This window comes from Suillus subalutaceus (assembly GCF_016647625.1).
Source record: "Suillus subalutaceus strain FC151 chromosome Unknown DFJ58scaffold_79, whole genome shotgun sequence".
In the NCBI taxonomy this organism is placed as follows: domain Eukaryota; kingdom Fungi; phylum Basidiomycota; class Agaricomycetes; order Boletales; family Suillaceae; genus Suillus; species Suillus subalutaceus.
In genome coordinates this window covers 197,004-218,930 of record NW_024540328.1, presented here as the reverse complement: position 1 = coordinate 218,930, position 21,927 = coordinate 197,004, and the positions used below count along the sequence as shown (strand labels likewise).

At 45.9% G+C, this 21,927-nt stretch overlaps 6 protein-coding genes across 6 annotated transcripts; 2 read left to right on the top strand and 4 right to left on the bottom strand.

The window, feature by feature from the left end:
- Positions 1–1,673: 1,673 nt before the first annotated feature.
- On the bottom strand, positions 1,674–2,478 carry DFJ58DRAFT_915033 (uncharacterized protein; the record flags this gene model as incomplete). Its single annotated transcript, XM_041395418.1, has 3 exons — positions 1,674–2,034; positions 2,284–2,312; positions 2,387–2,478. The coding sequence occupies 3 exons, from the start codon at positions 2,476–2,478 to the stop codon at positions 1,706–1,708; spliced, it is 450 nt and encodes a 149-aa protein (XP_041242158.1). The 3' UTR covers positions 1,674–1,705.
- Positions 2,479–2,774: 296 nt separating this feature from the next.
- Positions 2,775–5,689, bottom strand: DFJ58DRAFT_842935 (uncharacterized protein; the record flags this gene model as incomplete). The annotated part of the gene is made up of 9 exons (XM_041392894.1): positions 2,775–3,167; positions 3,216–3,605; positions 3,675–4,160; positions 4,241–4,300; positions 4,489–4,620; positions 4,694–4,712; positions 4,737–4,978; positions 5,030–5,286; positions 5,353–5,689. The coding sequence occupies 9 exons, from the start codon at positions 5,687–5,689 to the stop codon at positions 2,775–2,777; spliced, it is 2,316 nt and encodes a 771-aa protein (XP_041242157.1).
- Positions 5,690–6,111: 422 nt separating this feature from the next.
- Positions 6,112–9,055, top strand: DFJ58DRAFT_842934 (uncharacterized protein; the record flags this gene model as incomplete). The annotated part of the gene is made up of 9 exons (XM_041392893.1): positions 6,112–6,273; positions 6,357–6,550; positions 6,709–6,802; positions 7,242–7,302; positions 7,350–7,583; positions 7,640–7,695; positions 8,003–8,188; positions 8,271–8,801; positions 8,864–9,055. 9 exons carry the CDS (start codon positions 6,112–6,114, stop codon positions 9,053–9,055), a joined length of 1,710 nt encoding a protein of 569 aa, XP_041242156.1.
- A 3,572-nt stretch (positions 9,056–12,627) lies between these two features.
- Positions 12,628–12,885, bottom strand: DFJ58DRAFT_627135 (uncharacterized protein; the record flags this gene model as incomplete). Its single annotated transcript, XM_041381130.1, has 1 exon — positions 12,628–12,885. A coding segment is annotated over one exon (258 nt), but the record flags the coding sequence as incomplete, so codon positions are not given.
- Positions 12,886–12,999: 114 nt separating this feature from the next.
- Positions 13,000–13,209, bottom strand: DFJ58DRAFT_662887 (uncharacterized protein; the record flags this gene model as incomplete). The annotated part of the gene is made up of 1 exon (XM_041382327.1): positions 13,000–13,209. A coding segment is annotated over one exon (210 nt), but the record flags the coding sequence as incomplete, so codon positions are not given.
- Positions 13,210–14,509: 1,300 nt separating this feature from the next.
- Positions 14,510–16,180, top strand: DFJ58DRAFT_842932 (uncharacterized protein; the record flags this gene model as incomplete). Its single annotated transcript, XM_041392892.1, has 6 exons — positions 14,510–14,843; positions 15,135–15,159; positions 15,209–15,486; positions 15,540–15,816; positions 15,855–15,993; positions 16,040–16,180. 6 exons carry the CDS (start codon positions 14,510–14,512, stop codon positions 16,178–16,180), a joined length of 1,194 nt encoding a protein of 397 aa, XP_041242153.1.
- Positions 16,181–21,927: the final 5,747 nt, after the last annotated feature.

The following is a 21,927-nucleotide window of genomic DNA, read 5'->3' as shown; positions in this document are numbered from 1 at the left end:
TGTTTCTCGCCGATCTCGCTTTGGAATTTGTGGCCTTTGAATGAGGTTTCGTAAGGTTCTGTGCACGTCGACGAAGGGTATGGTATGGCACATTGAACTGGCCAGCTGCAGCTGAGAGGTTTTTAGCCCTCTTCTCTCTAACAGCTTGGATAGCAGCTTTGATGTTGGCCTCGCGAATGGCATCTTTTTCGGCTTTTGTCTGGACTGCTTGCCTGCGGTGTGGTGCCATTGGAGAGAATGATGCGACTCTGTGAGACTTGACTGCTGCAGAGGATAGATGCCGGATGTGCCGAGGAGGAGATTGAATTACTTACGCATCTCCCCTGTCTGGTGTCACGTTTTTGTACTCGTCGTTGATTCTACCACTGTAGCACCTCAACACAAGAGAGTAACCTTTATCGAGTTGGTGTTCTTACATCCCTATAAGGTGTTCATTATGCTCCGGGTAAAATTTTGCGAATACCTTGGCAGGATCTTTGGGATCTGGGTGATTTGTGTTGGACCAAGGTTGCAAATTATCACTATTTCATCTCTCGCAGCTGCAACATCCAAGAAATTTTATTCTACTTGTACAAAACATCATTTCTAGGTACTCTGCATACACCTGAATTTTTTCGACACCAGTTGAGCACGATGTTGAAGTGTTATAAAGTTTTGCATATCAGCAACCGTGTACATATTACCGGGAATGATAGTACTGATAGCAATCTAGGTCGAGTGTATGCGGCGGGCTTATCGCGTGGCTTGCATTTCAGGTTTAGGGTCATTTTACGAATACAGGACATCATATCCATTCAACGCTTACATAGCTGAGCAGGACAATGCTGGAGAACAATGGTTTGGGTGCTACTTATGTTCCATTGCCCTAATTACCACCCTCTGATAGTGCATATCATTCATACAATAGCAATGCATTATGCGTTATTATGTCTGCATTTTCAGCCCACCCATGTCGGGATCCTCAAAAGTCCATGCATTACAACATATATGCAATGTTACGATATGCAATATGAACGTATCAACTGTACTTAAGTACTTAGCCTATCTGCTCGAAGAAATGAATGAGGTGGATCCAGTCTATTTATATTTGTGTTCAGGGATACCCCTGCGGATTCAGAACGTTCAAGTTGGAGAGCTTGGAATTACCTGTGAAATATTGTAACGGTTGTTCGAGTTGTCAGAAATACTACATATGAGCATAGATACCGTGACAACATTCCAGCCATTTGCAGAACACTACTAGGCCAATCGTCAAAATTGAGACTAGTTCCAATGTCCGACCAGATACCACGAATGACGGTCTGGGTATATTCCAGGACCCTGAAAGGGTACTGGTCTGTGTAGAGGAACTGTGATCATGAACACATCAGGAAATCGCCGAGGCGACGGTTTTTGTAGTTGTAGTTGGTAAGACCAGATCAAAAATTCACGCGATTATATGTAATGACAAAAGTAGACAAAATAATATATAAGATAAGCAAATTGGTAGCGAAGGGTAAGATATGGCAAAAATGTATAATTCTGATGAAAATAGGCAAGTGTACCAGCATTTCTCGACTGCATGGTCACCTATGGTCACCAGTGACCACTTGGGATCAAGAGGCTCGGCCCTATGGGATGCTTATGTAAGTCCGAATTTTTTTCAAAGTTCAACGTTAGAGTCTTCTTACTAGTTCCTTCTCTCAATGCTACCACCACCACTTAATTACTCTCTGAATCTCGAACTCTCACTCTCTTTGGCCTTCCCTCTTGGTCCCTCCCTCTTGGTTCCTCCCTTATGGTTCCTCCTCCTTGGTTCCTCCTCCTTCGTGGTCCCTCCTCCCTGGTGATCCCTCCTCCGCGGTTCCTCCTTGGTTCCTCCTTCGCGGACCCTCCTTCCTGGACCCTCCTTCCTGGACCCTACTTCTTGGACCCTCCTTCTTGGACCCTCCTTCCTGGACCCTACTTCCTGGACCCTCCTTTGCGGACCCTCCTTCTTGGACCCTCCTTCGCGGACCCTCCTTTGTGGACCCTCCTCCCTCTTATACTCGTTTTCTGTCTTTTGTAGTGTTATATATGTATATATGTACTTACATCTTGTTTGTTTAATTACAAAATGAATTTTTTTGGAAAAAATGTGTGTACAAAGGTTGAAAAATTAGCTTTTGTTTGAAGCCACCCAACATTATCAAACTTTGTCATGGCTGCCAAGTGTTGGCAACATTTGCCGATTTGGTGAGAAATGGCAAGTAATTGCAGGTAGACTATCATGATTGTGCTTTTGGGAGTTTTCATCCAACTTACTCTGGGTATATAAAGCATTTTCTAGTGAACTATCATTTTGATAGATATTATACAAATTTTAAATCAGGTAAAGCTTGACAAAACTTTACCATTTTCACGTCACTTCCCTGATGGCCAATTGTCCAGCATCATCTCTGCACCCTGTTCGGTTCGGCAACGGCCGAAACGGGTCCCTCGCCGGCGGCGATGGCACATTGTGGGGAGTGTTTTATATATAGACAGTTATATGGTCGTGCATCTGCAAAACCACTGAAACGAAGGCTTCTCTCGCCTACGCTAAGCGTGTTACGAACACTTATGTTCGCAGTGATGGAGGGATGTGATTGGTTGGTCAGTCCGATTATCATGTTAGCACTCAGGCGAGATTTATCAGCGAGTTGGTCATCTTATCAATCCAAAAGCATCTAATCGAGGACCAAGATCATTGCGCCTACAGTACTGTGTTTACAAATGATGTTGCTATTGGAAAGAACAGTGGCATAAGATTAATCCTAAAGAGTATACTCAGTGTCCAATGATTCATGCAACGCGTTATACATCTCCTTGTCCGCATAACGGTTAAGATAAAAGTGGTCATAGTGCTCCTGAGATGTCGCTGAAGTCAAGGAATGGTCAACCTTTTCTCCGTACACTGGGACTAACTCTGCAGCATGTGTTACCTCTGTTATGGGAATGACAAACCCGGTGCGGGTTTTGGGCTGCGTTGCAGGTGCATATACCCTCTCAAGTTTCCACAACCGAGTGTCCTCTAGATCTTCGGGGGTTTTTACAATACTGAAAAGGTTGGACATAGAGAAGGGGGTGCAACAGGAAGTCAGGAAGCTTCGCAGTTGAGCGCCGGGGTGGGGCCAGCTGGAATACAATGCGAACTTGAGCAACGGGAACTAGACAGTAGATGTCATCAGTATATGGCACAGATAGGTAGTATAAACCAACTTACAACCAGGGTTATTTGCGCCTTGATCCGTGTCTAAGAAAATCGCATCACAATTTCCAGATGGGAATGTATCACTTGGTGGTTCGGCCTGGACAGCTTGGCTAGGCATGATAATTGATGGGCGAAATGTCAAATGCAGTTGGATACGAAACTTGGACCAAATCTTAATGGTGCTAAACATCCGGAAACACCCTTCGACATCATCTGCATATCGCTGAATGTATTCTGTGACCTTGTGACGAAGATCAGGGAGTCCATAGGTGCGCATCACATCAGGCCAGCTCAGATTTGAGCCATCAGGAGAGCGAGTGACTGGTAAGCGCTGCATTGGCGCTGTCGGATAGGATGCCCTTGGTGAAATGATTCCGTATGGGCCTGGGGGCAGCTGAAATGATGTTGTTCGTCAGGGGCAACACGAGAAACCCATGCCATCGTCGGGTCCTGTGGCATATACCTCCTCATCTTCATCAACGACGGCATTCACGAGAGCATGGTTGTGTTGGCGAAGGAGGAGATATAGATCGAACTGCCGCATCCGCTCTTCACGATCAAGGATGTGGACGATCTGCTCGCTGAAATCTTTCTGTTTGCTCGTTCTTGTGAAAGGGCTTTTGCAATGTGTGATGAGAAGTCGTTCACTAACATCCACAGTGAATTGAATCAATCCACCGTTGTTCCTAATGGCCTCTGCGAAGCTCAGAAGGAGCTCAAGTTTTGGTATGTAGAAGTCCTCCTTGATGCTGCTTTTTCCCCGACGTGCCTCAGCTTCCAGGATTGCCACCTTGCAATCGTGGAATTCGTTAAGTGACGCTTGCATTGCCTCGATACTTGATTCTGTATGGACAGGGTTCTGCGCTTGATACATGAAATCGATGAGAGCACGAATAGCTTGCACAAATTCAGGGGGAGCAGCACCCGAAATCATGGCGACAATGGTGCGCTGGATATCACGATGCTCTTCGTCCAGTCATCTGTGCTACATGTGAGATCCCAGAAGAGAAGTGACGCACACCAACACACTTGTGATGACTCTTGTAGCAGTGCGTCAAGCTCGTCGCTTCCGACCACTTCTTTACACCACTGCAACAGATGGTCGAAGAAGAATTTGTGCAGGGTGTGAAGGATTTCAGGGACAAGGAAAATAAAGACCTGGGTGAGCGCCCAGTCGCGCCAGAACGGAAGATGAACTGCCTAGGAGGAGAAGCTCCTTCGCCTTCTTCTGGAACCGGTCAAGATTCCATGGATCGATGGACTTGCTGAGAATGTACAATAGCTCCAAGGTATGTTCCGCTGTGCTGAGGATCGTGACGGTTGGCATCCCCGAATTGCTTGTGAGTGGCCAGTGTGATGGGGGATGCGTTCTTTGACACAGAGGCGATCATCAATTGTTCCTGGAAGGTCTGCGATCCAAGCGACAAGAGGGGTAAAGCAATATCAAAGTTCACCAAAGGGATCAGGCATAAACTCGCCGACCTTTGCTGCGACCTTTAAGCTGGCAAAGACTAAGTCAACACACTTGTGCCAGACATGCGACTTCAGGATTGTGTGATAATCAGAATGTGTTTCAAACTTGGGGATTGGTATATATGCTACACATCGCCAAGCATGGGATGTAGCCTTCATACGAATGTCAGAGTCGATGTTGCCGATAGTGAGGAAAAGAGGGTGCATTTCCAGACCGCCCGTCTGTCTTGTGACTGGTGTCTTGTCCGACGCAGCTATTATGGGCATTATGGTCGCCCCTTCGGGCAGCTGGTCCTGGAATAGTCGATAGTTGAGAATGTGAAAATACAGAACAGAAGCACATACCTGTGTCGAGAATGCTCGATTTGCTGTGAACCACTCTCCATACTCTCGCTGCGCACCCTCCCGGACATGTAAAGGATCAAAAGACATGTTTTGAGCGAAAATTGGGTTGCCAAAGAGGCTCTTCGCAACTTCAAGGCCATCACGCCATATTAGATGAATGGGAGCAGCTGGTGGTGTACCCCTGGACTTCAAACTGCGTGATACACCATTTCGGCCCGGGAGGTCAAAGGTCCATCCAGGACAATAGTTCTCGAGCACTCAAGAATGAGGGTTTTTCTTTCACATTGAACTGAAAATGTAGAGTTAGCAAGTAGTACACAGACAGATCATATAGAATACCCAAGACAGTTTGAGAAAACGATCGATCTCTGTCTGCATCATGGTCTCAACTAGAAATTTACCGAGTGACCACTCTCCATGATCGCGAAAGGGCCAGTACAGATTGTGTGTCCGTTTTGGCTCATGTTCATCATTCTGAATTTGCTGAAATATGTTCTGTCCGTCTCCGTAGACATAGCCTGATTGTGGATGATATTGAGCAGTCCGAATGGAATCCTCCATGGTCTTATCTGCTCCAGACTGCCCATCATGATGTTTGTGGGCTCCGCGTAACTGCAGGAGGCTTGGCCATGTGTCCTTGAGACCTCGACTGGCCAGCATGTCTTGGTTGGATTAGGAAAGGAAAACGTTGTTGGCAGTCTGAGTTTTGGCAGGTCACAGTGGGATCTCTTGCATTATCAGAAATGATTTGCTAAGGCCAAGGAATATCGTCTGCTGGAACTTCATCATTCATCGTAGTTGCGTTCCAGATCCGCATTGGAATTTCGACTGCAAAATTCCTCTAAGTCTTTCAAAGTCCGACACTTTCCGCTTTGACTGCTGACGGTCAGCACATATCATGATATCTACTCGCCAACGCCATGCCTCTCCCCCCCAGGGTTCATCTCCTCCCCAGAGTTCATCTCCCCCCCAGAGTTCATCACCTCCATCCAGCGACAGACCACTTACCCCACCCACCGATTTAAATGACTGTTTTGTGAGCCCTCATATCATTCGGGATTATACTCCATCTCTTCCAGCCCATGGCGTTGTCCGCCGCCTCTCTCAGTATACAGACCGTGCAAAATCGAAATTTACTCCTTATGCATGGCCTGCTGGGCCAAGTGCTTCAGAACTGCGCTGGACAAGGAGGTCAATACTCAGAAATGATCACGCCAGATATATCAATAGCTGATGCGAAAGCGGTACGTTCAATGCTTATCTATCCTATGGTGCAACATTTAATAAGAATGTACAGGCTGCTACTATTTTTCGACGCGGCTTGCAGAGCATGGACGAGGAAACTATCAAGCAAGCCGTTTCCGCAAAGCAAGCGACTCGTGAAAAGTCACGCTTGCGTCTCCTTATGACTGCCTGGGAGATAGAGGAGGCTGAGCGTCATCAAACGCTTCTTAGCCTACTTCAGCGGAAGAATGCTCGTGAATACGTTGAAGCTTCCAATGAAGCCCACATGTTCGAAAGGTTCATGACCCACCGTCACGACAAACCAGCTCGAAGATGACTTTGACTTTGGTGTTGGAACCTATGATGAGGAGCTGCTAGAATTCAGCATTTCAGAGGAGCAATTGAATCAACTTGAGGCCTTTGCAATCGATCACAACTTGCACGACTCCAACCAGACAATCACCAAGGATAAGTATTCTACTGGACCCCTTCATCAACAGCGCTGAATCGGAGGATGACGACGAGAGCTGTTGTGATGACGTATCGGAAGTTAGTTCCAATTGATTGGGTGTCAAAGGTGAAGGGTTTGTTTTGGAGGCGAGTTCTGAGGTAACCCCCCCCCCCTCATTTCTCTACTAATATTTGAGCGCTTATATTCATTTCTACAGTGATTAAGTATATATTCTCGACCATTCCACGTGTAGCTTGGGGTCCTTCTATTTACCCTCCTATTTCCCGACAATTCAGTGTACTGCATATGACGTGTTTGTGGCTCATGTTTTCGACAACGTGTAGACGGTGTTTCCCTTCCTGTACCGATTGCTGTAGTGCCTCGACTGATCACACCTGATACAATTACATGATCACCATGTGTGTTCAGACTGGATTCTAGGTTCCACCCTCGATTTACTGCCTCAATGAAACATGTGTCTAACTGATTGGCGGTCAGTGCCGCTCTAAATTTAGTTGTGTTGCCCTTGCCCTTCAGATTTTCCAGCTCTCTGACCATGCCTCCCAAGAAACCATCAAAGGGAAAGTGGAAATCAAAGGTGCGATATCAATTCTTCATCGTCACTGCTAACTAACAAATTCCTAGCAAATACCGAAATTCCCAGAGTCCACAGGGAAGAACCCATGTGGCAATACCGCCAGCGCTCAGATTGGACTGGCCATAGAGCGTCCGGTAGTGCCATCCAAACTGGCTATACAGCCAGCAGCCACTCACCCCCCTCAACCAAGGCCGCACAGTGCACAATTGATGGCAGGTCCATCGATGGCACCGTATGTGCGATCCCTGCAGTAGGGGCTCCCACATATGTACAATATGACGGTGAGTCCATTGATGGCATTGCATGCTGTGGTCCCCTGCAACAGTGCCCCCCACAGATGAACCCTCTTGGCCGGGACACGATGGGTGGTGCATCGACAATGTCCCATCCTCAGTTTGTGGAGCGGCGAACCCCCACAGATGGACCTCCCTAGCCGGGACTTCATGGTGGGCCCATTGACCGTACCATGTGCACCATTCCTGTCACCGATGGCCCCCACAGATACCTCCCTCTAGCCACCAATCGATGGCGGGCCCATCGACCATACCGCGCACATCATTCCTGCCACAGATGGCCCGGCAGATACCCCCCTCTAACCAGCAATCAATGGCTGGCACATCAGCCATACCACCTGCTCAATTTGAGCAGCGGATGCCCTCACAGTCCGCCACCCCCCTTCCAGTACCAATCCCGCATACAGGCTCCCGCGCTCAACGTGGAAGGAATCCACCAGGCTGTTGATAACTACAGGCCAGGTCTGAGGATGCGAGCAGACCACAGCGACGCATTGCTACGCGTCCCTTCAGTACGTGCAGCGAGTCGAGCAGCACCGTATGAAGCCTATCGCCTCGTCATGGCATATGCGAAGCCAAGACCAGGTGAACTAGTGCGGGGTGAGGAATTTTCAACCAGCGTGATTCGTGTACATTTTTTGTGTAGTAGTTTACATTTACTAATCTAAATGTTAGGTTGTACCCGGATCCTCGAGAGCCGTTCGCAAGCCTGTCCACCTGCGCCTCCCTCCTGTAGAACCCGCAGGCACAGGTCACATAGCCCAACCAGGCTTGGGCTCCCCTGCCATAACTGATCAACCTCTCACGTCCAACAGTACCCAACCACCTCCACTGTCATCAGCCACCATCTCACGCATTGTTGACAGTGCCCACAACGCGTTCAAGAGGGATTTCCTTAACAACTTGATGGTGGCGAGCAACGATTTGAAAGACATGGCGCTTCGCGCATTCAATCAGGGAGTGGAGATGCATTCGTCACCATTGACGATGAACTCAGTGGATGCATGGGTGGCTGGAAGCCAAAAAACCGAAGTGAAGAAGCTCAAAACTATTCCGAACAGCATTCGAAGTATATTCAAAGATGTAGGTCAATCCGCAGTCGATTTTGCCCTCCCTATTAGCGAGCGGAACAAAGAGTTGGTGCACCAGCAGGTTTACATTGATAGCCTCTGCATCGGCTTTGCTTACCTCGATGATCCAGACACTGTGAGCTTGCGTTCAAAGTTTCTGATATAACTGTTTCCAAAGTCTGACTTGGACTTACGTAGAATGCAGCATTCAGAAACCCTGCCCTCTTCCGCATAATCAACCGTGTATTACTTGAGAAGAGGTTGTCCCGCTGGATTGACCCAAACAAGTGTGACCACGACAATATCATTGCATTCTCCAGCACAATCTTACTTTGGGCGCTGCAGGAGCATGCTAAGGGCGCCACTTGGCAAGTCAGAATTTGTCGTTGAGGACAATAGGGCAGCGTTTGATTCAATCGTCCAACGTTTGAACGACCTGTCGCCGTCGGAGAGGGCAGCTGTGGATAAGCTCGTTGATGATATTTTGGCCGAGATGCAGTAAAGTATTCTTCCGATCTGTGAATCGTAGTGTTGTTCGCCAGGTGTTCGAGTAGAGTCTTTAATGTTTGTTTGCCATTCGTCTATACAGTGGCTCAAAAAACCGTCCGTATGTTTTGGCATTTTTCACTATCTATAATATTGTGTGAGAACAAACAAATGCCTCAAAAACATGCTTATACCACATTGTAGTATGGCTTCAGGGCTTTCATTTGAGCCCTACACCGTGGGAATCGGTGGAGATATGGTGGAGATACAAGGCTCACAAAATGGTGACTCATGCGGACAGTTTTTTGACTCAAGTATTTTACAGTAATAACCAGGTATTCTAGTATTTTGTATGACCTCCCTTGGCTTTAATTACTGCCTCTATCCTTCTAGGCATACTCTCAATTAATTTCTGGCAATCCTCAGCTGTGATCTTCCCCCATTCCACTGCTACTCTCTCCCAAAGCTCCCATACTCCTTTAGGGGGGGTTTTCATAGGCTTGAAGCTTTTTCTGAGTGTTCCCCAGAGATGTTCAATGACATTGACATCAGGAGACTGTGCTGGCCAGTCAAGAACATTGATGTTATGTTCTTCAAACCATTCCCTAGCTCTTCTGGATGTGTGCTTGGGATCATTATCCTGTTGGAAAATGATGTATCTTCTTCATCAATCCCTGATTCTGCCAAGCTAGGCAGCACAGTGGTCCATTTAAAATGTTCCACATACTGCTCAGCATTCATCTTCCCTCAACCTCAGCAAGCATTCCCACACCATTCCATCCATACAGCCCATACCATTAAAGAACCTCCTCCAAACTTGACACAGTCCCATTAACCTCTCTGTCTGTTAGGCCATCTCCCTTCTTTTTCCATACATACACCTTCCCATCTGACCCAATCCTATTGATTTTGGTCTCATCTGACCATATAACATGCTTCCAGTCCTCTACAGTCCAGTGTTGATGAGCTAAGGCAAAGGCTAGTCTTCTCTGCCTATGTTTGATGGAGAGAAGAGGCTTTTTCTTCTTTGTTACTTGCCTTGAGATGAGCTGCCTTGAGAACATTCCTCACAGTTTGTGAAGAGACAGGGGTAGTGATGGTGGAATTGATATAATGGGTGGCTTGGACAGCATTATCAGCCTTTCCTGTAGTGATATGTTGGATAATAGCCCTTTTGTCAGTAGAGGTAAGCTTGGATGGACGTCCTCCACAAGAGTTTTCCTTGTCTGGGTGGCTTTCTTTGATGAACTTGGCCACAGTGGACTTGCATATTCCAGTTCTAGAGGAAATTTGGCGAGCAGAGAGGCCAGCATAAGACAGAGAGAGGATATTATCTCTTTGAGCAGAGGAGATGGCTTTCATGGTGATTATGACTATGATACATGAGATATTCTGGTTTATATAGTTAGATATAGTCATAAAATAACATAATGACACCACTTTATAATTTATATAATAGTGGCATGATTTTTATGGTGTCATAAATAATGATTTATATAGTTTTAATATACACTCAAAAAACTGTCCACATGAGTCATCATTTTATAAGCCTTATATCTCCACCATATCTCCGCCGATTCCCACGATGTAGGGCTCAAATAAAAGCCCTGAAGCCATACTACAATGTGTATAAGTATGTCCTTGAGGAATTTGTTCATTCTCACACAATATCATAGATAGTGAAAAATGTCAAAACATGCGGACAGTTTTTTGAGCCACTGTATTTTGGTTTGGTGCTTTTACCTACAGCCCAGCCATATCTTGTCATCACAGCGCTGTGAAAGAGTAATTGCTACTAGGTTGGTTAGAAACTAGCACTACTTATCCAAATAGGCACGAGTGTAGTATTCGACCCAAGAGGACTGCTATTGAAGCAACTCCCTTCAAATATGCAAGGGTAGCGATGATGCGAAGGGCTAATAACCTATAGCGACCTAAGACCAAAAAGCCAATGAGTAGCATTGTAGCAATCAGCAACTAGCGACAAGTGAGTTCCAACAGAGAAATGTGCGTATAAGTGAGGAGCGCTATGCAAGTTGTCCTATGCGATAGCGCTATGCAACGTCCGACTAGTGACAGCGAGAAGAAATCAAAAGAAGGGAAAGCGAGGAATAAGGTATGATAGTGCAAGTGGAATGCCCGATAGCGACTAGATTATAGCTTGACCACTGATAGTGATCCTGACGTTGCGAAAATCAAACTTTATGAGGGAACTTTAGCGACGCGCACTCAAAGCAAGTCAAGCGACACACGATCAGAGAGATTGGCAAGAGCGGAATCGATTGCACCAAAACTAGGATATAGCGACTAAAGTGACTCTGACACCAGCAAAGGTCCGGGGAAGGGAAGTACTGTACTGTGTGTGCAATGGGTCATTTTATCATACTGCGTAAAAGTTCGGGAATGTGTAGGCGAGAATAGTAGCAACACTGATGAAGGCACGATGTAGCGACAGGTAATAAGACATGCAGCGCAGCGGAACACAAGGATGCATGTAATAAGACCTGCAACTGATGAGTAGCGACATTTAAGGAAAAATAATGCACCAGTGGAGGTAGGTGGACATAGGCAGGACATGGGAGGATGGAATACCTAGGCGTCAGGCTGGGCAGCGCGCTATGGGAGAAAAGCGGTTCCAAAGCGGATAGCTTGGGAGTTGAATAGTGCTGATGACTAGCGCCTTACTCTTTTCCTCTATGCAAGGCAAAATATGCCTATGGCACTCATACGCGCCTAGCGCTGGTATGATTGTCACAGTGCGCAGGAAAGCGAAGTGTGAAAGTGCGCAAAGCACGGGAAGGTAGTGCAAGCAGTGCACAAGTGTAAAAATGTGAACTGAGGCTGATGAGAGACAACTGATGATGATGATAGGATGAGAAAGGCAACTGAAGACTGGTACTGATGTTGCCACTAGCTAGAGACTGCTGCTAGGGCCTATAGCGACGACAGATACATGCATTGCATGGACTAACTGCCAAATAACATGGTGGTGTCTAGTGAGGTGTAAAATGAACATGAAGGTATGTAAGTTCTACCTAAGCGCTTTCCCAGGGCTCAGAGCCGAATAGGGAGCGCTCTAAGTATGTAAATGATGTAAAGTAAGGGTCCATAACGAAATAGGAAGTGTAATATGCGAAATATGGTCAGATAATGAAAAGGAACATACCAAGGGACTGGTTGGACGATGGATGGATGCTCCTGGATGCTGTGTGATGTAGTGCGCTTAAGTGCGAGAAAGCGTGCAAGGCGCACATGTGGGAATACTGCATGTTGTGTGGGAAAGTATCGTGCCTATGGCGTGTTTCATGGGAAAGCTGTGCATGATATGCAGAGTCGACTAGAGACATAGTGGAAGTCGGATGTGGATGATGGTGTGAGTCATGCAGTGAAGGCAAGTTGTCAGAATTCATAATATGGGGCCCATATCAGCCTGCAGAAATGCGAGTCTCTACACTGTGGCCTTGAGGTTAGCAAAAAATGAGGTCCATACATTTATGCCATAGCCATGCTTGGAGAATACTCTGATAATCTGGATGCACACGGAACTTTATGATCGGCATGTAGGCAACGCAGCGCCAAGCTCGTAATGTTGCTTTGGAGCGAACCTCCGAATCGATATTACCGATGGTGAGGAAAATCGGGTGCATCTCGAGTCCCCCAGTAAGTCGCGTGACAGGAGTTTTATCGGATCCCAGGATGATTGGAACTTGGGTTGTGCCAACAGGGAGGTGGTCCTAGAAAATCGCAAGTCTTTCTGTGACTCAATGAGGAACACATGAATACAATGAATGAACCTGGATTTTCCAGGCCATATCAGCGCTCATGTAATCTCCATATTCACGTTGATCTCAGGCATTGACGTGGTGCAGGACGAAGGTCATATGGTTCGCAAAGATGGGATCACTAAATAGTTGTTTGACTACCTCCAATGCATCGCACCAAACAAGTTCGATGGGATGGACTGTCTTGTAACCCAAAAACTCCATTTTGGAGACTTTCCACTCTGTAAAACAAGGAAGCGAGTCCATCCAGTCCAAGAGTCTATCTTTTGTGGTGAAAGATGGTCTTGCGTGATTGTCAAACTGTATACAATCAGAGTTGTACCTATAGCTTGGACAATCCTACTTACCCATCTCAGCTTCAAAAACTTAGTAATTTGCATTTGAGTGAGGTTTTCAACTAAGAACTCCCCTAATTCCCATTCACCTTCGTCATGGAAAGGGTAGTAACAGTTGATCTTTCATCAGTACGCATATTCATCGTCTTCCAACCTGTCGAGCATATTTTTACCAACGCCAGAGACATAGCCGGAATTTGGATGACAAGTACCAGTGGTACTTGAAACAGGATCTCGACGGAATACAGGAGGGACAGGTAATTCTTGTGGTCGTACTTCGGGCAGCCAACAAGTAGAATGGGAATTGAGATGCAGAATAAGCACCTCAATGGATGGAAATTCTTTCAATTTGCAGTTGGGACATAACCTGCAAAGGCATGTGCCTGATTCTGTGATTAATATCAGGGTAAACTGAGAGATGCAGACTTACATTGTATACTTTGACTTGTGCTGCCAGCCTGCCAGTGACTTGCAGACGAAACTACTAAGTCTTTCAAAGTCCACAGACTATGCATCTTCACTGTACAGTAATCACCTGCTGAGCTGTCTACACAGCGAGACGATGGAATTTGCACCGTCATCCTACATTCCCTCTTCTCCTAGGTCAAGCAGTCCTGCTCACACTAACTCAAGCAGTGCGACCCATGTTGAAACAACTTTCCTTGATTTTCTTAAGAAAGCAGATAACCTCGCCCTGTTTAATGACCTCTGATATAGGATCTGGCTCTGATTTTTCAGGTTCTCCCAAAATTCCTCTCTCCCCAGTAGATGAGGTGCCAAATTCTCCTGCAGTGAGAGAGGGCCTATTGCATAGCCCTTCCCGTCGCAGAAAGCTTGACTTCACATCTCCGTCCCATCGTGGGAAGCCTGGCTACATCAAAGAGAACCTAGTGCATAGCCCTTCCCCTTGTGGAAAGTGTCGCTTTGTATATATTCCCTGTCGGCCATCTTCTCCTACACCTACTTCTCAAATGAAGGCCCGCAACTCATCCCTTCCCCCTCGTTTGTCTTCTCCTCCAGCTTCTCCACTGGAACTTCATATCTCGGCTCGTGCATTGGGACGAGAATGCCGACCAGCGTTCACAGCTGAAGACATTGAAGAGGTATGTTTATAATGTCCTTTTATTTGGTTCATTCTTAATCTTACAGTAAAAGCATGAGGGATTAATACTGAAGGGCCTCGCAGAAATGAACTTGTCGACAATGTATAAGTTATTCAAGGCAAGGCTTGCTATAGCAAAATGCGCCTTAGATGTTCCGATGAGGAATTGTGGAGAGTCAGAGCCGCTTTCACCGGCCATGACCATCCAGAAATCAAGGATGACAGGAACTACCTTCAAGCCATCTACGACGACGAATGCAATATTCTTTGCGCTGTTGCTGCCCAGGCAGACATAATGGGAAAGATCCTGGGCCTGAACGTTAAGAATGACCTACTATCAGCTAGGGGGGAATCTTCTCATCACCCTCAATTCACCAGCTTGGTTGACCGCAACAGTTCTCATACGTCCTCTGATTTAGATGGTGATAACAGCAATGATACCATGGACTCGGACAATGACAAAGAATCTGAAGGTGATGATGCCTAGCTACAATTTCACAGTCTTTCCTTATCGTACTCTCTTCTCCAAATCACGGTATTTGAATTTGACTGCCAGCTGGTCACTCACTAATTGATAGCATCAGTGAATAGCCACACATTCAATTATGTTCAGATCATGCCATTAATATCTCAACTTCTTGACACGCTTCATCCATAAATCTGCTTCTCGAACACCATACCTTTCCCTCCTGTCCAATTATATCCATAGCACTACTTATCAAAACATCAGGCCCTTTACGCTTGCTTGATCACTTCGTCATCAGACCACCAGCTTTTCAATAGCTCCAAGTATGTACATTTGGGTGTGTTTTTATTACCTTCATGTGTGTAATACAAGTGTTGAATTTGAAACGATCGACGTCGCTATCAATTGCCATCTCTTTCTCCTGACCACCATCTATATGCCGGCTAGCCATCCTTCACAACAAACACAACAAAAGGGCAAGGCTGCCATCCCTAAGCCAGCTAGAGGGTCGGGACTCAACCCATCAGGACTTCCAGCTGCTGATCAGCTCAATATCGTGGCTGAACAACCAACCATGTCAGTGTTTGGTTTCAATCCACATCAAGAGGATCAAGACAGCATGCAGGAGGGCTGGCAAAGTGTAGGCCAAGGTGAGCTATTTGTCAATCCAATCACGAGTACCTACAACTAACGAGTCGAACAGATCAACGCCCTTACGATGACATGTACACATCTGGTGCCAGCAGGCATCAATTTTATGACAACATGTACGCATCTGGCGCCAGCAGGGATCAATTCACGCAGTACGACAACATGTATGCATCTGGATCTACCACTCGATTCCCACAACCCCAACCATTTGGCGCTCAACTTGCCCAGCCCCAACTGTTCAGCGCTCAATCCGCACAGCCCCAATCCCATCACTTCAAGCTGATTCCACGCAGCCCTTCTACTCTTCAAGCGGTCAAGATCAATCTCAGGTCACAGAGGACCAGCAGTATGACACCCACGTGCACAGAACACTGTTGCCGTCGTGGATTGAGGAAGCCCCTGATAGAGGAGTCAGTGTGATAGACAGAGGCAACAGGTTCGTTCCTCCAGCTACCAATCTAGCACTTATCCAGCAAGGGGAGATCACTCAAAACAAGGTCGTCCATGTGAGTTTTTCATTTGTTGTGCTCATCCTAACTAAAAACTACACAGACAAGCAGGCCTGGCACGTACTACAAGAAAACAGAATACCAGAGCTACTCTACCTGGAACACCATACTTCATCCTGCAAGCCCCCCACCCCATCGCCAAATGGCACACACACATGACATCACTGTCAACGACACTACCTGAGACACCTGTCGTTGCTGAATGCTCGGCAATGACACCAAAAACTGTACAGCTGTTGAAGGACAACATCAAGGATACCATTAAGAGGGCAAAAATCTCACATATTGCAGTAACATATCTCCGTATTATACGAGTGAACGGACGTGCATAATATCCCGTATGATACGGGCCAGCGGACCATGGGCCAAAGGTAGATATATCCTCGACTGTGACGGATGGGCCGGGAGTGTTATTATTCCCGATGGAGACGGGTTGGCCCAGGTGGGGAATATGTAAAGTAGATGGGTGGGCCGATGGACATGAATTTTCAATAGACGGATCGGCCAAGGTAGTTGGATATTATGTAGATGGGTGTACCAAGGTAGATATGTATCAAATAGCCGGGTATATCAAGGGTGCTTGTTATCACATAGACAGGTGGGCCCAGATATATATCATATTAGACGGGTGGGCCGACGAATTAATATTATTTTGTAGACGGGTGGGCCGACGTATTGGTATTATTTTGTAGACGAGTGGGCCGAGGGAGCGGTGAAAGATTTAATTATATACGGGTGGGCCAATGGTAGACATATATTGCATAGACGGGTAGGCCGACGTAGGGGTATATAATATAAACGGTGGGCCCAGGAGAATGATAATTGTAGACATGATGGAGCTCAGCTAGTTGTATATCATGGAGGTAATAATTCAAAGTCATCTAATGATGTAGTATGGCATGGAGCCTTGCAAAGGGGTGAAGTGGAAACTCGAGCGAAGTGTACCGAGTTCCGAACCCGGGTCTCGACAAATGAATATGTGATGTCCAGCACACTTCCGATCGTCTGGTATTTCATTGAGCAATATATGATAATAGATCTTTGAAAGCCAACATCATCCAAGCCTACCAAATGCCAAATGCCAAGTTCCAACTACCAAAAATCAAGTGAAGTGTACCAATATCCGAGCCCTGACTATCAAATCCCGACAATCGACCATTGAGTCCCGACTACCGAGTCTTGAAACCCGAGTCCCAAAGCCCGAGATTTGAGTCCTGAAACCCAATGCCCGACCATTGAATCCCAACAATCGAGTATCAAGTCCCGACCAACGAGTCCCAAATATTGAGTCCCGACCATCGAGACCCAACACCCGACACCCAACACCCAACACCCAACACCCAACACCCGACAACCGACAACCGACACCCGAGATTCAAGACTCAAGTTCCGACTATGGAGTCCCGGATATCAAAAATCAAGTGAAGTGTACTGAGATCCGAATCCAACCTGAAGGATTCCTTAGGCTGGACTTCCAAACCTTTGGATTTGTCCTTCCATCTCTATCCAAGCTTAAGGATTGATTCCTTAAGCTGGACCTTTGCCTTTCTGGCACTTCCTGTCTTTCCAAGACTTATGTCTACTTCCTGTTATCTCCGACTCCACCTAAGTGTAGCCTACCTCTGTTTGCTTCTACTCCAGACCTTGTCCATGGTAGCCTTTATTCTCCTGTCCTATAATCCTGTCCACTCCTGCTGACCTCCAGACCTTTGGATCTCCGGACCTTTGGATCTCCGGACATCTTACCCTTCGGATATCAAAACCTTTGGACATTGTAACCTTTGGACATCATGACCTTCAGACATCATAACCTTTGGACATCTGAACATTCAGATGGCGCAACCTTCAGACATCCTGTCCTCTGGACCACTCCTCCTATCTGATCCTGCTTTGGACTCTGTCCCTTGCAGTCTCTCCTCCATGTGCTTCCATCTAGGAAGCTTACCTTCAGAAGTCTTATCTTCGGACCCTATGCAGCAGGTGAAACTCCTCCAGAGTTTCCTGTACTTCTCTAGAAGTTTCTATACTCCTCCGGAAGGTTCCTGTGCTCATCCAGAAGTCCTCCAGCACTCCATCAGAGTAGCCAGTCTCCGGAAGTCCTTCGGACTTCATTGGATTTCATCTGGACTTCATTCTGAAATTAAGGGTATGTACTTGGGAAAGGTGCAAAATAAAATATACTGACTACCAAGTGCTGAGCACTAAGTGTCGAGTTCCAAGTTCCGAGTTCCGAGTTCCGAGTTCCGAGTTCCGAGTTCCGAGTGCCAAGTGCCCCGATGCTTTCGGGTATTAACACCCAGATAGCCCTCGCTCTCAGGGGCCCGTCAGAATTTAGATCATCTCAAACAAATGTGATTTGAGTGAGATATGAGCAAAATACTATATACCGGGTGAATTTTGGCATCAGAAGTTCGATGCTTTCGGGCATTGACATGAAGATAGCCCTCAATCTCAGGGGTGTGGGAGAATTCAGATTGTCTGAAATGGATATAATTTGAGTGAGATATATGCAAAATACAATATATTGACTACTGAGTGCTGAGTACCAAGTGCCGAGTGCCAAGTGCAGAGTGCCCCGATGCTTTCAGGCATTAACACCCAGATAGCCCATGCTCTCAGGGGCCCATCAGAATTTAGATCATCTCAAACAGATGTGATTTAATGTGTCCCAAGTGCTGAGTGCCGAGTCCCAAGTGCTGAGTGCCGAGTGCTGAGTTCTGAGTTCCGAGTTCCGAGTTCCGAGTTCCGAGTTCCGAGTTCCGAGTTCCGAGTTCCGAGTTCCGAGTTCCGAGTGCCCTGATGCTTTCGGGTATTAACACCCAGATAGCCCTCGCTCTCAGGGACCCGTCAGAATTGAGATCATCTCAAACGGATGTGATTTGAGTGAGATATGAACAGAATACTATATGCCGGGTGAATGTTGGCATCAGAAGTTCGATGCTTTCGATGTTATTGATGTCGGGTCTTGATGATTTCAGGCATGAACATGTAGATAGCCCTCAATCTCAGGGGTGTGGCAGAATTCACATTGTCTCAAGCAGATATAATTTGAGTGAGATATTTGCACCATACTATGTATATACTGACTACCGAGTGCTGAGTGCTGAGTTTTGAGTTCCGAGTTCCGAGTGCCAAGTGCCGAGTTCCGAGTTCTGAGTGCCCCGAGGCCTTCGGGTATTAACATCCAGATAGCCCACGCTCTCAGGGGCCCATCAGAATTTAGATCATCTTAAACGGATGTGATTTGAGTGAGATATGAGCAAAATACTATATACCAAGTGAATTTCACCATCAGAAGTTTGATGCTTTTGATGTTATTGATATCAAGCCTCGATGCCTTCAGGCATTGACATGCAGATAGCCCTAGATCTCACGGGTCTGGCAGAATTTAGCCCATCCCAAATGGATAAGAGTTGAGTGAGATATGAGCAAAATCCCATATACTGTGTGTATTTCAGCATTGTAAGGTCAATGCTTTCTATGTTTGCAATGTCTAGCCTCAATGCATTCAGGCATTCACAAGCAGATAGAACTTGATCTCAGAGGCCTGTCACAATTCAGATCGTCTCACACGGATAAGACTTGAGTGAGATATGAGCAAAATATTATATATCAGGTGATTTTGATGTCAGGCCTTGCACCAAGGGTAAGCACATAGCACAACAGGAATAAATCCTGTTGTCCTAGTATCCTTATATATTGCATATACTATCGAAGGGATGTTGGGGATCATATTTTGCCTCAAACAGACATGATTTGAGGGAGATATGAGCAAAATACAATTTATTGGGTGTGTCTGAGCTTCGCAGGTTCAATGTTTTTGTTGTCAGCCTTGTGTGGGAAAAATTCTAAAACATCAGGAGAAACATAAAAACACATCATCAGGGACTGCATCAGGTTTGCTATGATCACACCTATGTATAATATGATAGATTGGCTTCCAGTATACTGTTCCAGTCCCTGAAACAGTATCTGTCAGTGGTATGTATCTCTAAATACAAAAAAACTCGAAATTCAAGGCAATCACTGTGCACTGGTGCAAGAAAGTTACAATCACAAGATATATACATCAGCAAAATATGATTTTGCCACACGGTTACCAGAAGGTCACAAGCTTTGACAGTGCTTACTAGACTAAGGATATGAGTGTCTTAACTCAATAGTCTTAACTTGCTAGGCATAATATAAGCTTTCTTAATAACCATGACTGTCATATCTTCCATAATAATCCTAACCCTCACAGCTTATGTATTATGTAGTAATCAACAATCATATTAGACTATCAAGTGAAGACTATCATGTAATGACTATCAAGTTAAGACTACTGTATTTTATTCTAAGTCTGTACAATAGACCTGTGATACTTGATGAGTGTCAGCCTGAACAGTATATTAAAGATCACACTATCATACTACACATAGGTATGACTATTGAAGACATGATGTAGTGCCTTATGATGTGTTTTTATGTGTCTCCTGATGTGTTGAGAATGTCCTACATTACCTCATATGTCCATGTGAGGCCATATGAATTCTGTGAACTCCTGACATTAAGGGCTATCCACATGTCAATGAACACAGTCATCTAGGCCTCACATTGAAATCATTGAAAGCATCAAACTCCTGATGCGAAAATATGATCCAAATTCTGAAGGACCCCTGAGAGTGAAGGCTATCTGCATATCAATGCCTGAAAGCATTGAGGCCCGACATCAAAATCATTGAAAGCATTGAACTTCCAATGCTGAAATTCACCTGATATATAGTATTTTGCTCCTATCTCACTCAAATCACATCTGTTTGAGATAATCAAAATTCTGATGGACCCCTGAGAGCAAGGGCTATCTGGGTGGTAATGCCCGAAAGCATCGGGACACTCAGCACTCGGAAAGCACTTGGCACTCAGCACACGGCACTTGGTACTCAGCACTTGGTAGTCAGTATATGGGATTTTGCATATATCTCACTCAAATTATATCTGTTTCAGACAATCTGAATTTTACCACACCCCTGAGATCGAGGGCTATCTACATGTCAATACCCAAAAGCATTGAGACCCGACATCAAAAACATCGAAAGCATTGAACTTCTGATGCCAAAATTCACCCGGTATATAGTATTTTGTTCATATCTCGCTCAAATCACATCCGTTTGAGATGATCTAAATTCTGACAGGCCCTTGAGAGTGAGGGTGATCTGGGTGTTAATACCCGAAAGCATCGGGGCACTCGGAACTCGGAACTCGGCACTCGGCACTTGGGACTCGGCACTCAGCACTTGGGACTCATTAAATCACATCTGTTTGAGATGATCTAAATTCTGATGGGCCCCTGAGAGCATGGGCTATCTGGGTGTTAATGCCCGAAAGCATCAGGGCACTCTGCACTTGGCACTCAGCACTTGGTACTCAGCACTCAGTAGTCAATATATAGTATTTGCATATATCTCACTTGAAATTCACCCGGTATATAGAATTTTGTTCATATCTCACTCAAATCACATCTGTTTGAGATGATCTAAATTCTGATGGGCCCCTGAGTGTGAGGGCTATCTGGGTGTTAATACCCGAAAGCATCGGGGCACTCGGCACTCGGCACTCAGAACTCAGTTCTCGGCACTTGGCACTTGGCACTCAGCACTCGGTAGTCAGTGTGTGGTATTTTGCATATATCTCACTCAAATTATATCCGTTTGAGACAATGTGAATTCTGCCACACCCCTGAGATCAAGGGCTATCTACATGTTAATGCCCGAAAGCATCAAGACCCGACATCAAAAACATCGAAAGCATCAAACTTCCAATGCTGAAATTCACCCGGTATATAGTATTTTATTCATATCTCACTCAAATCACATCTGTTTGAGATGATCTAAATTCTGACAGGCCCCTGAGAGCGAGGGCTATCTGGGTGTTAATACCCGAAAGCATCGG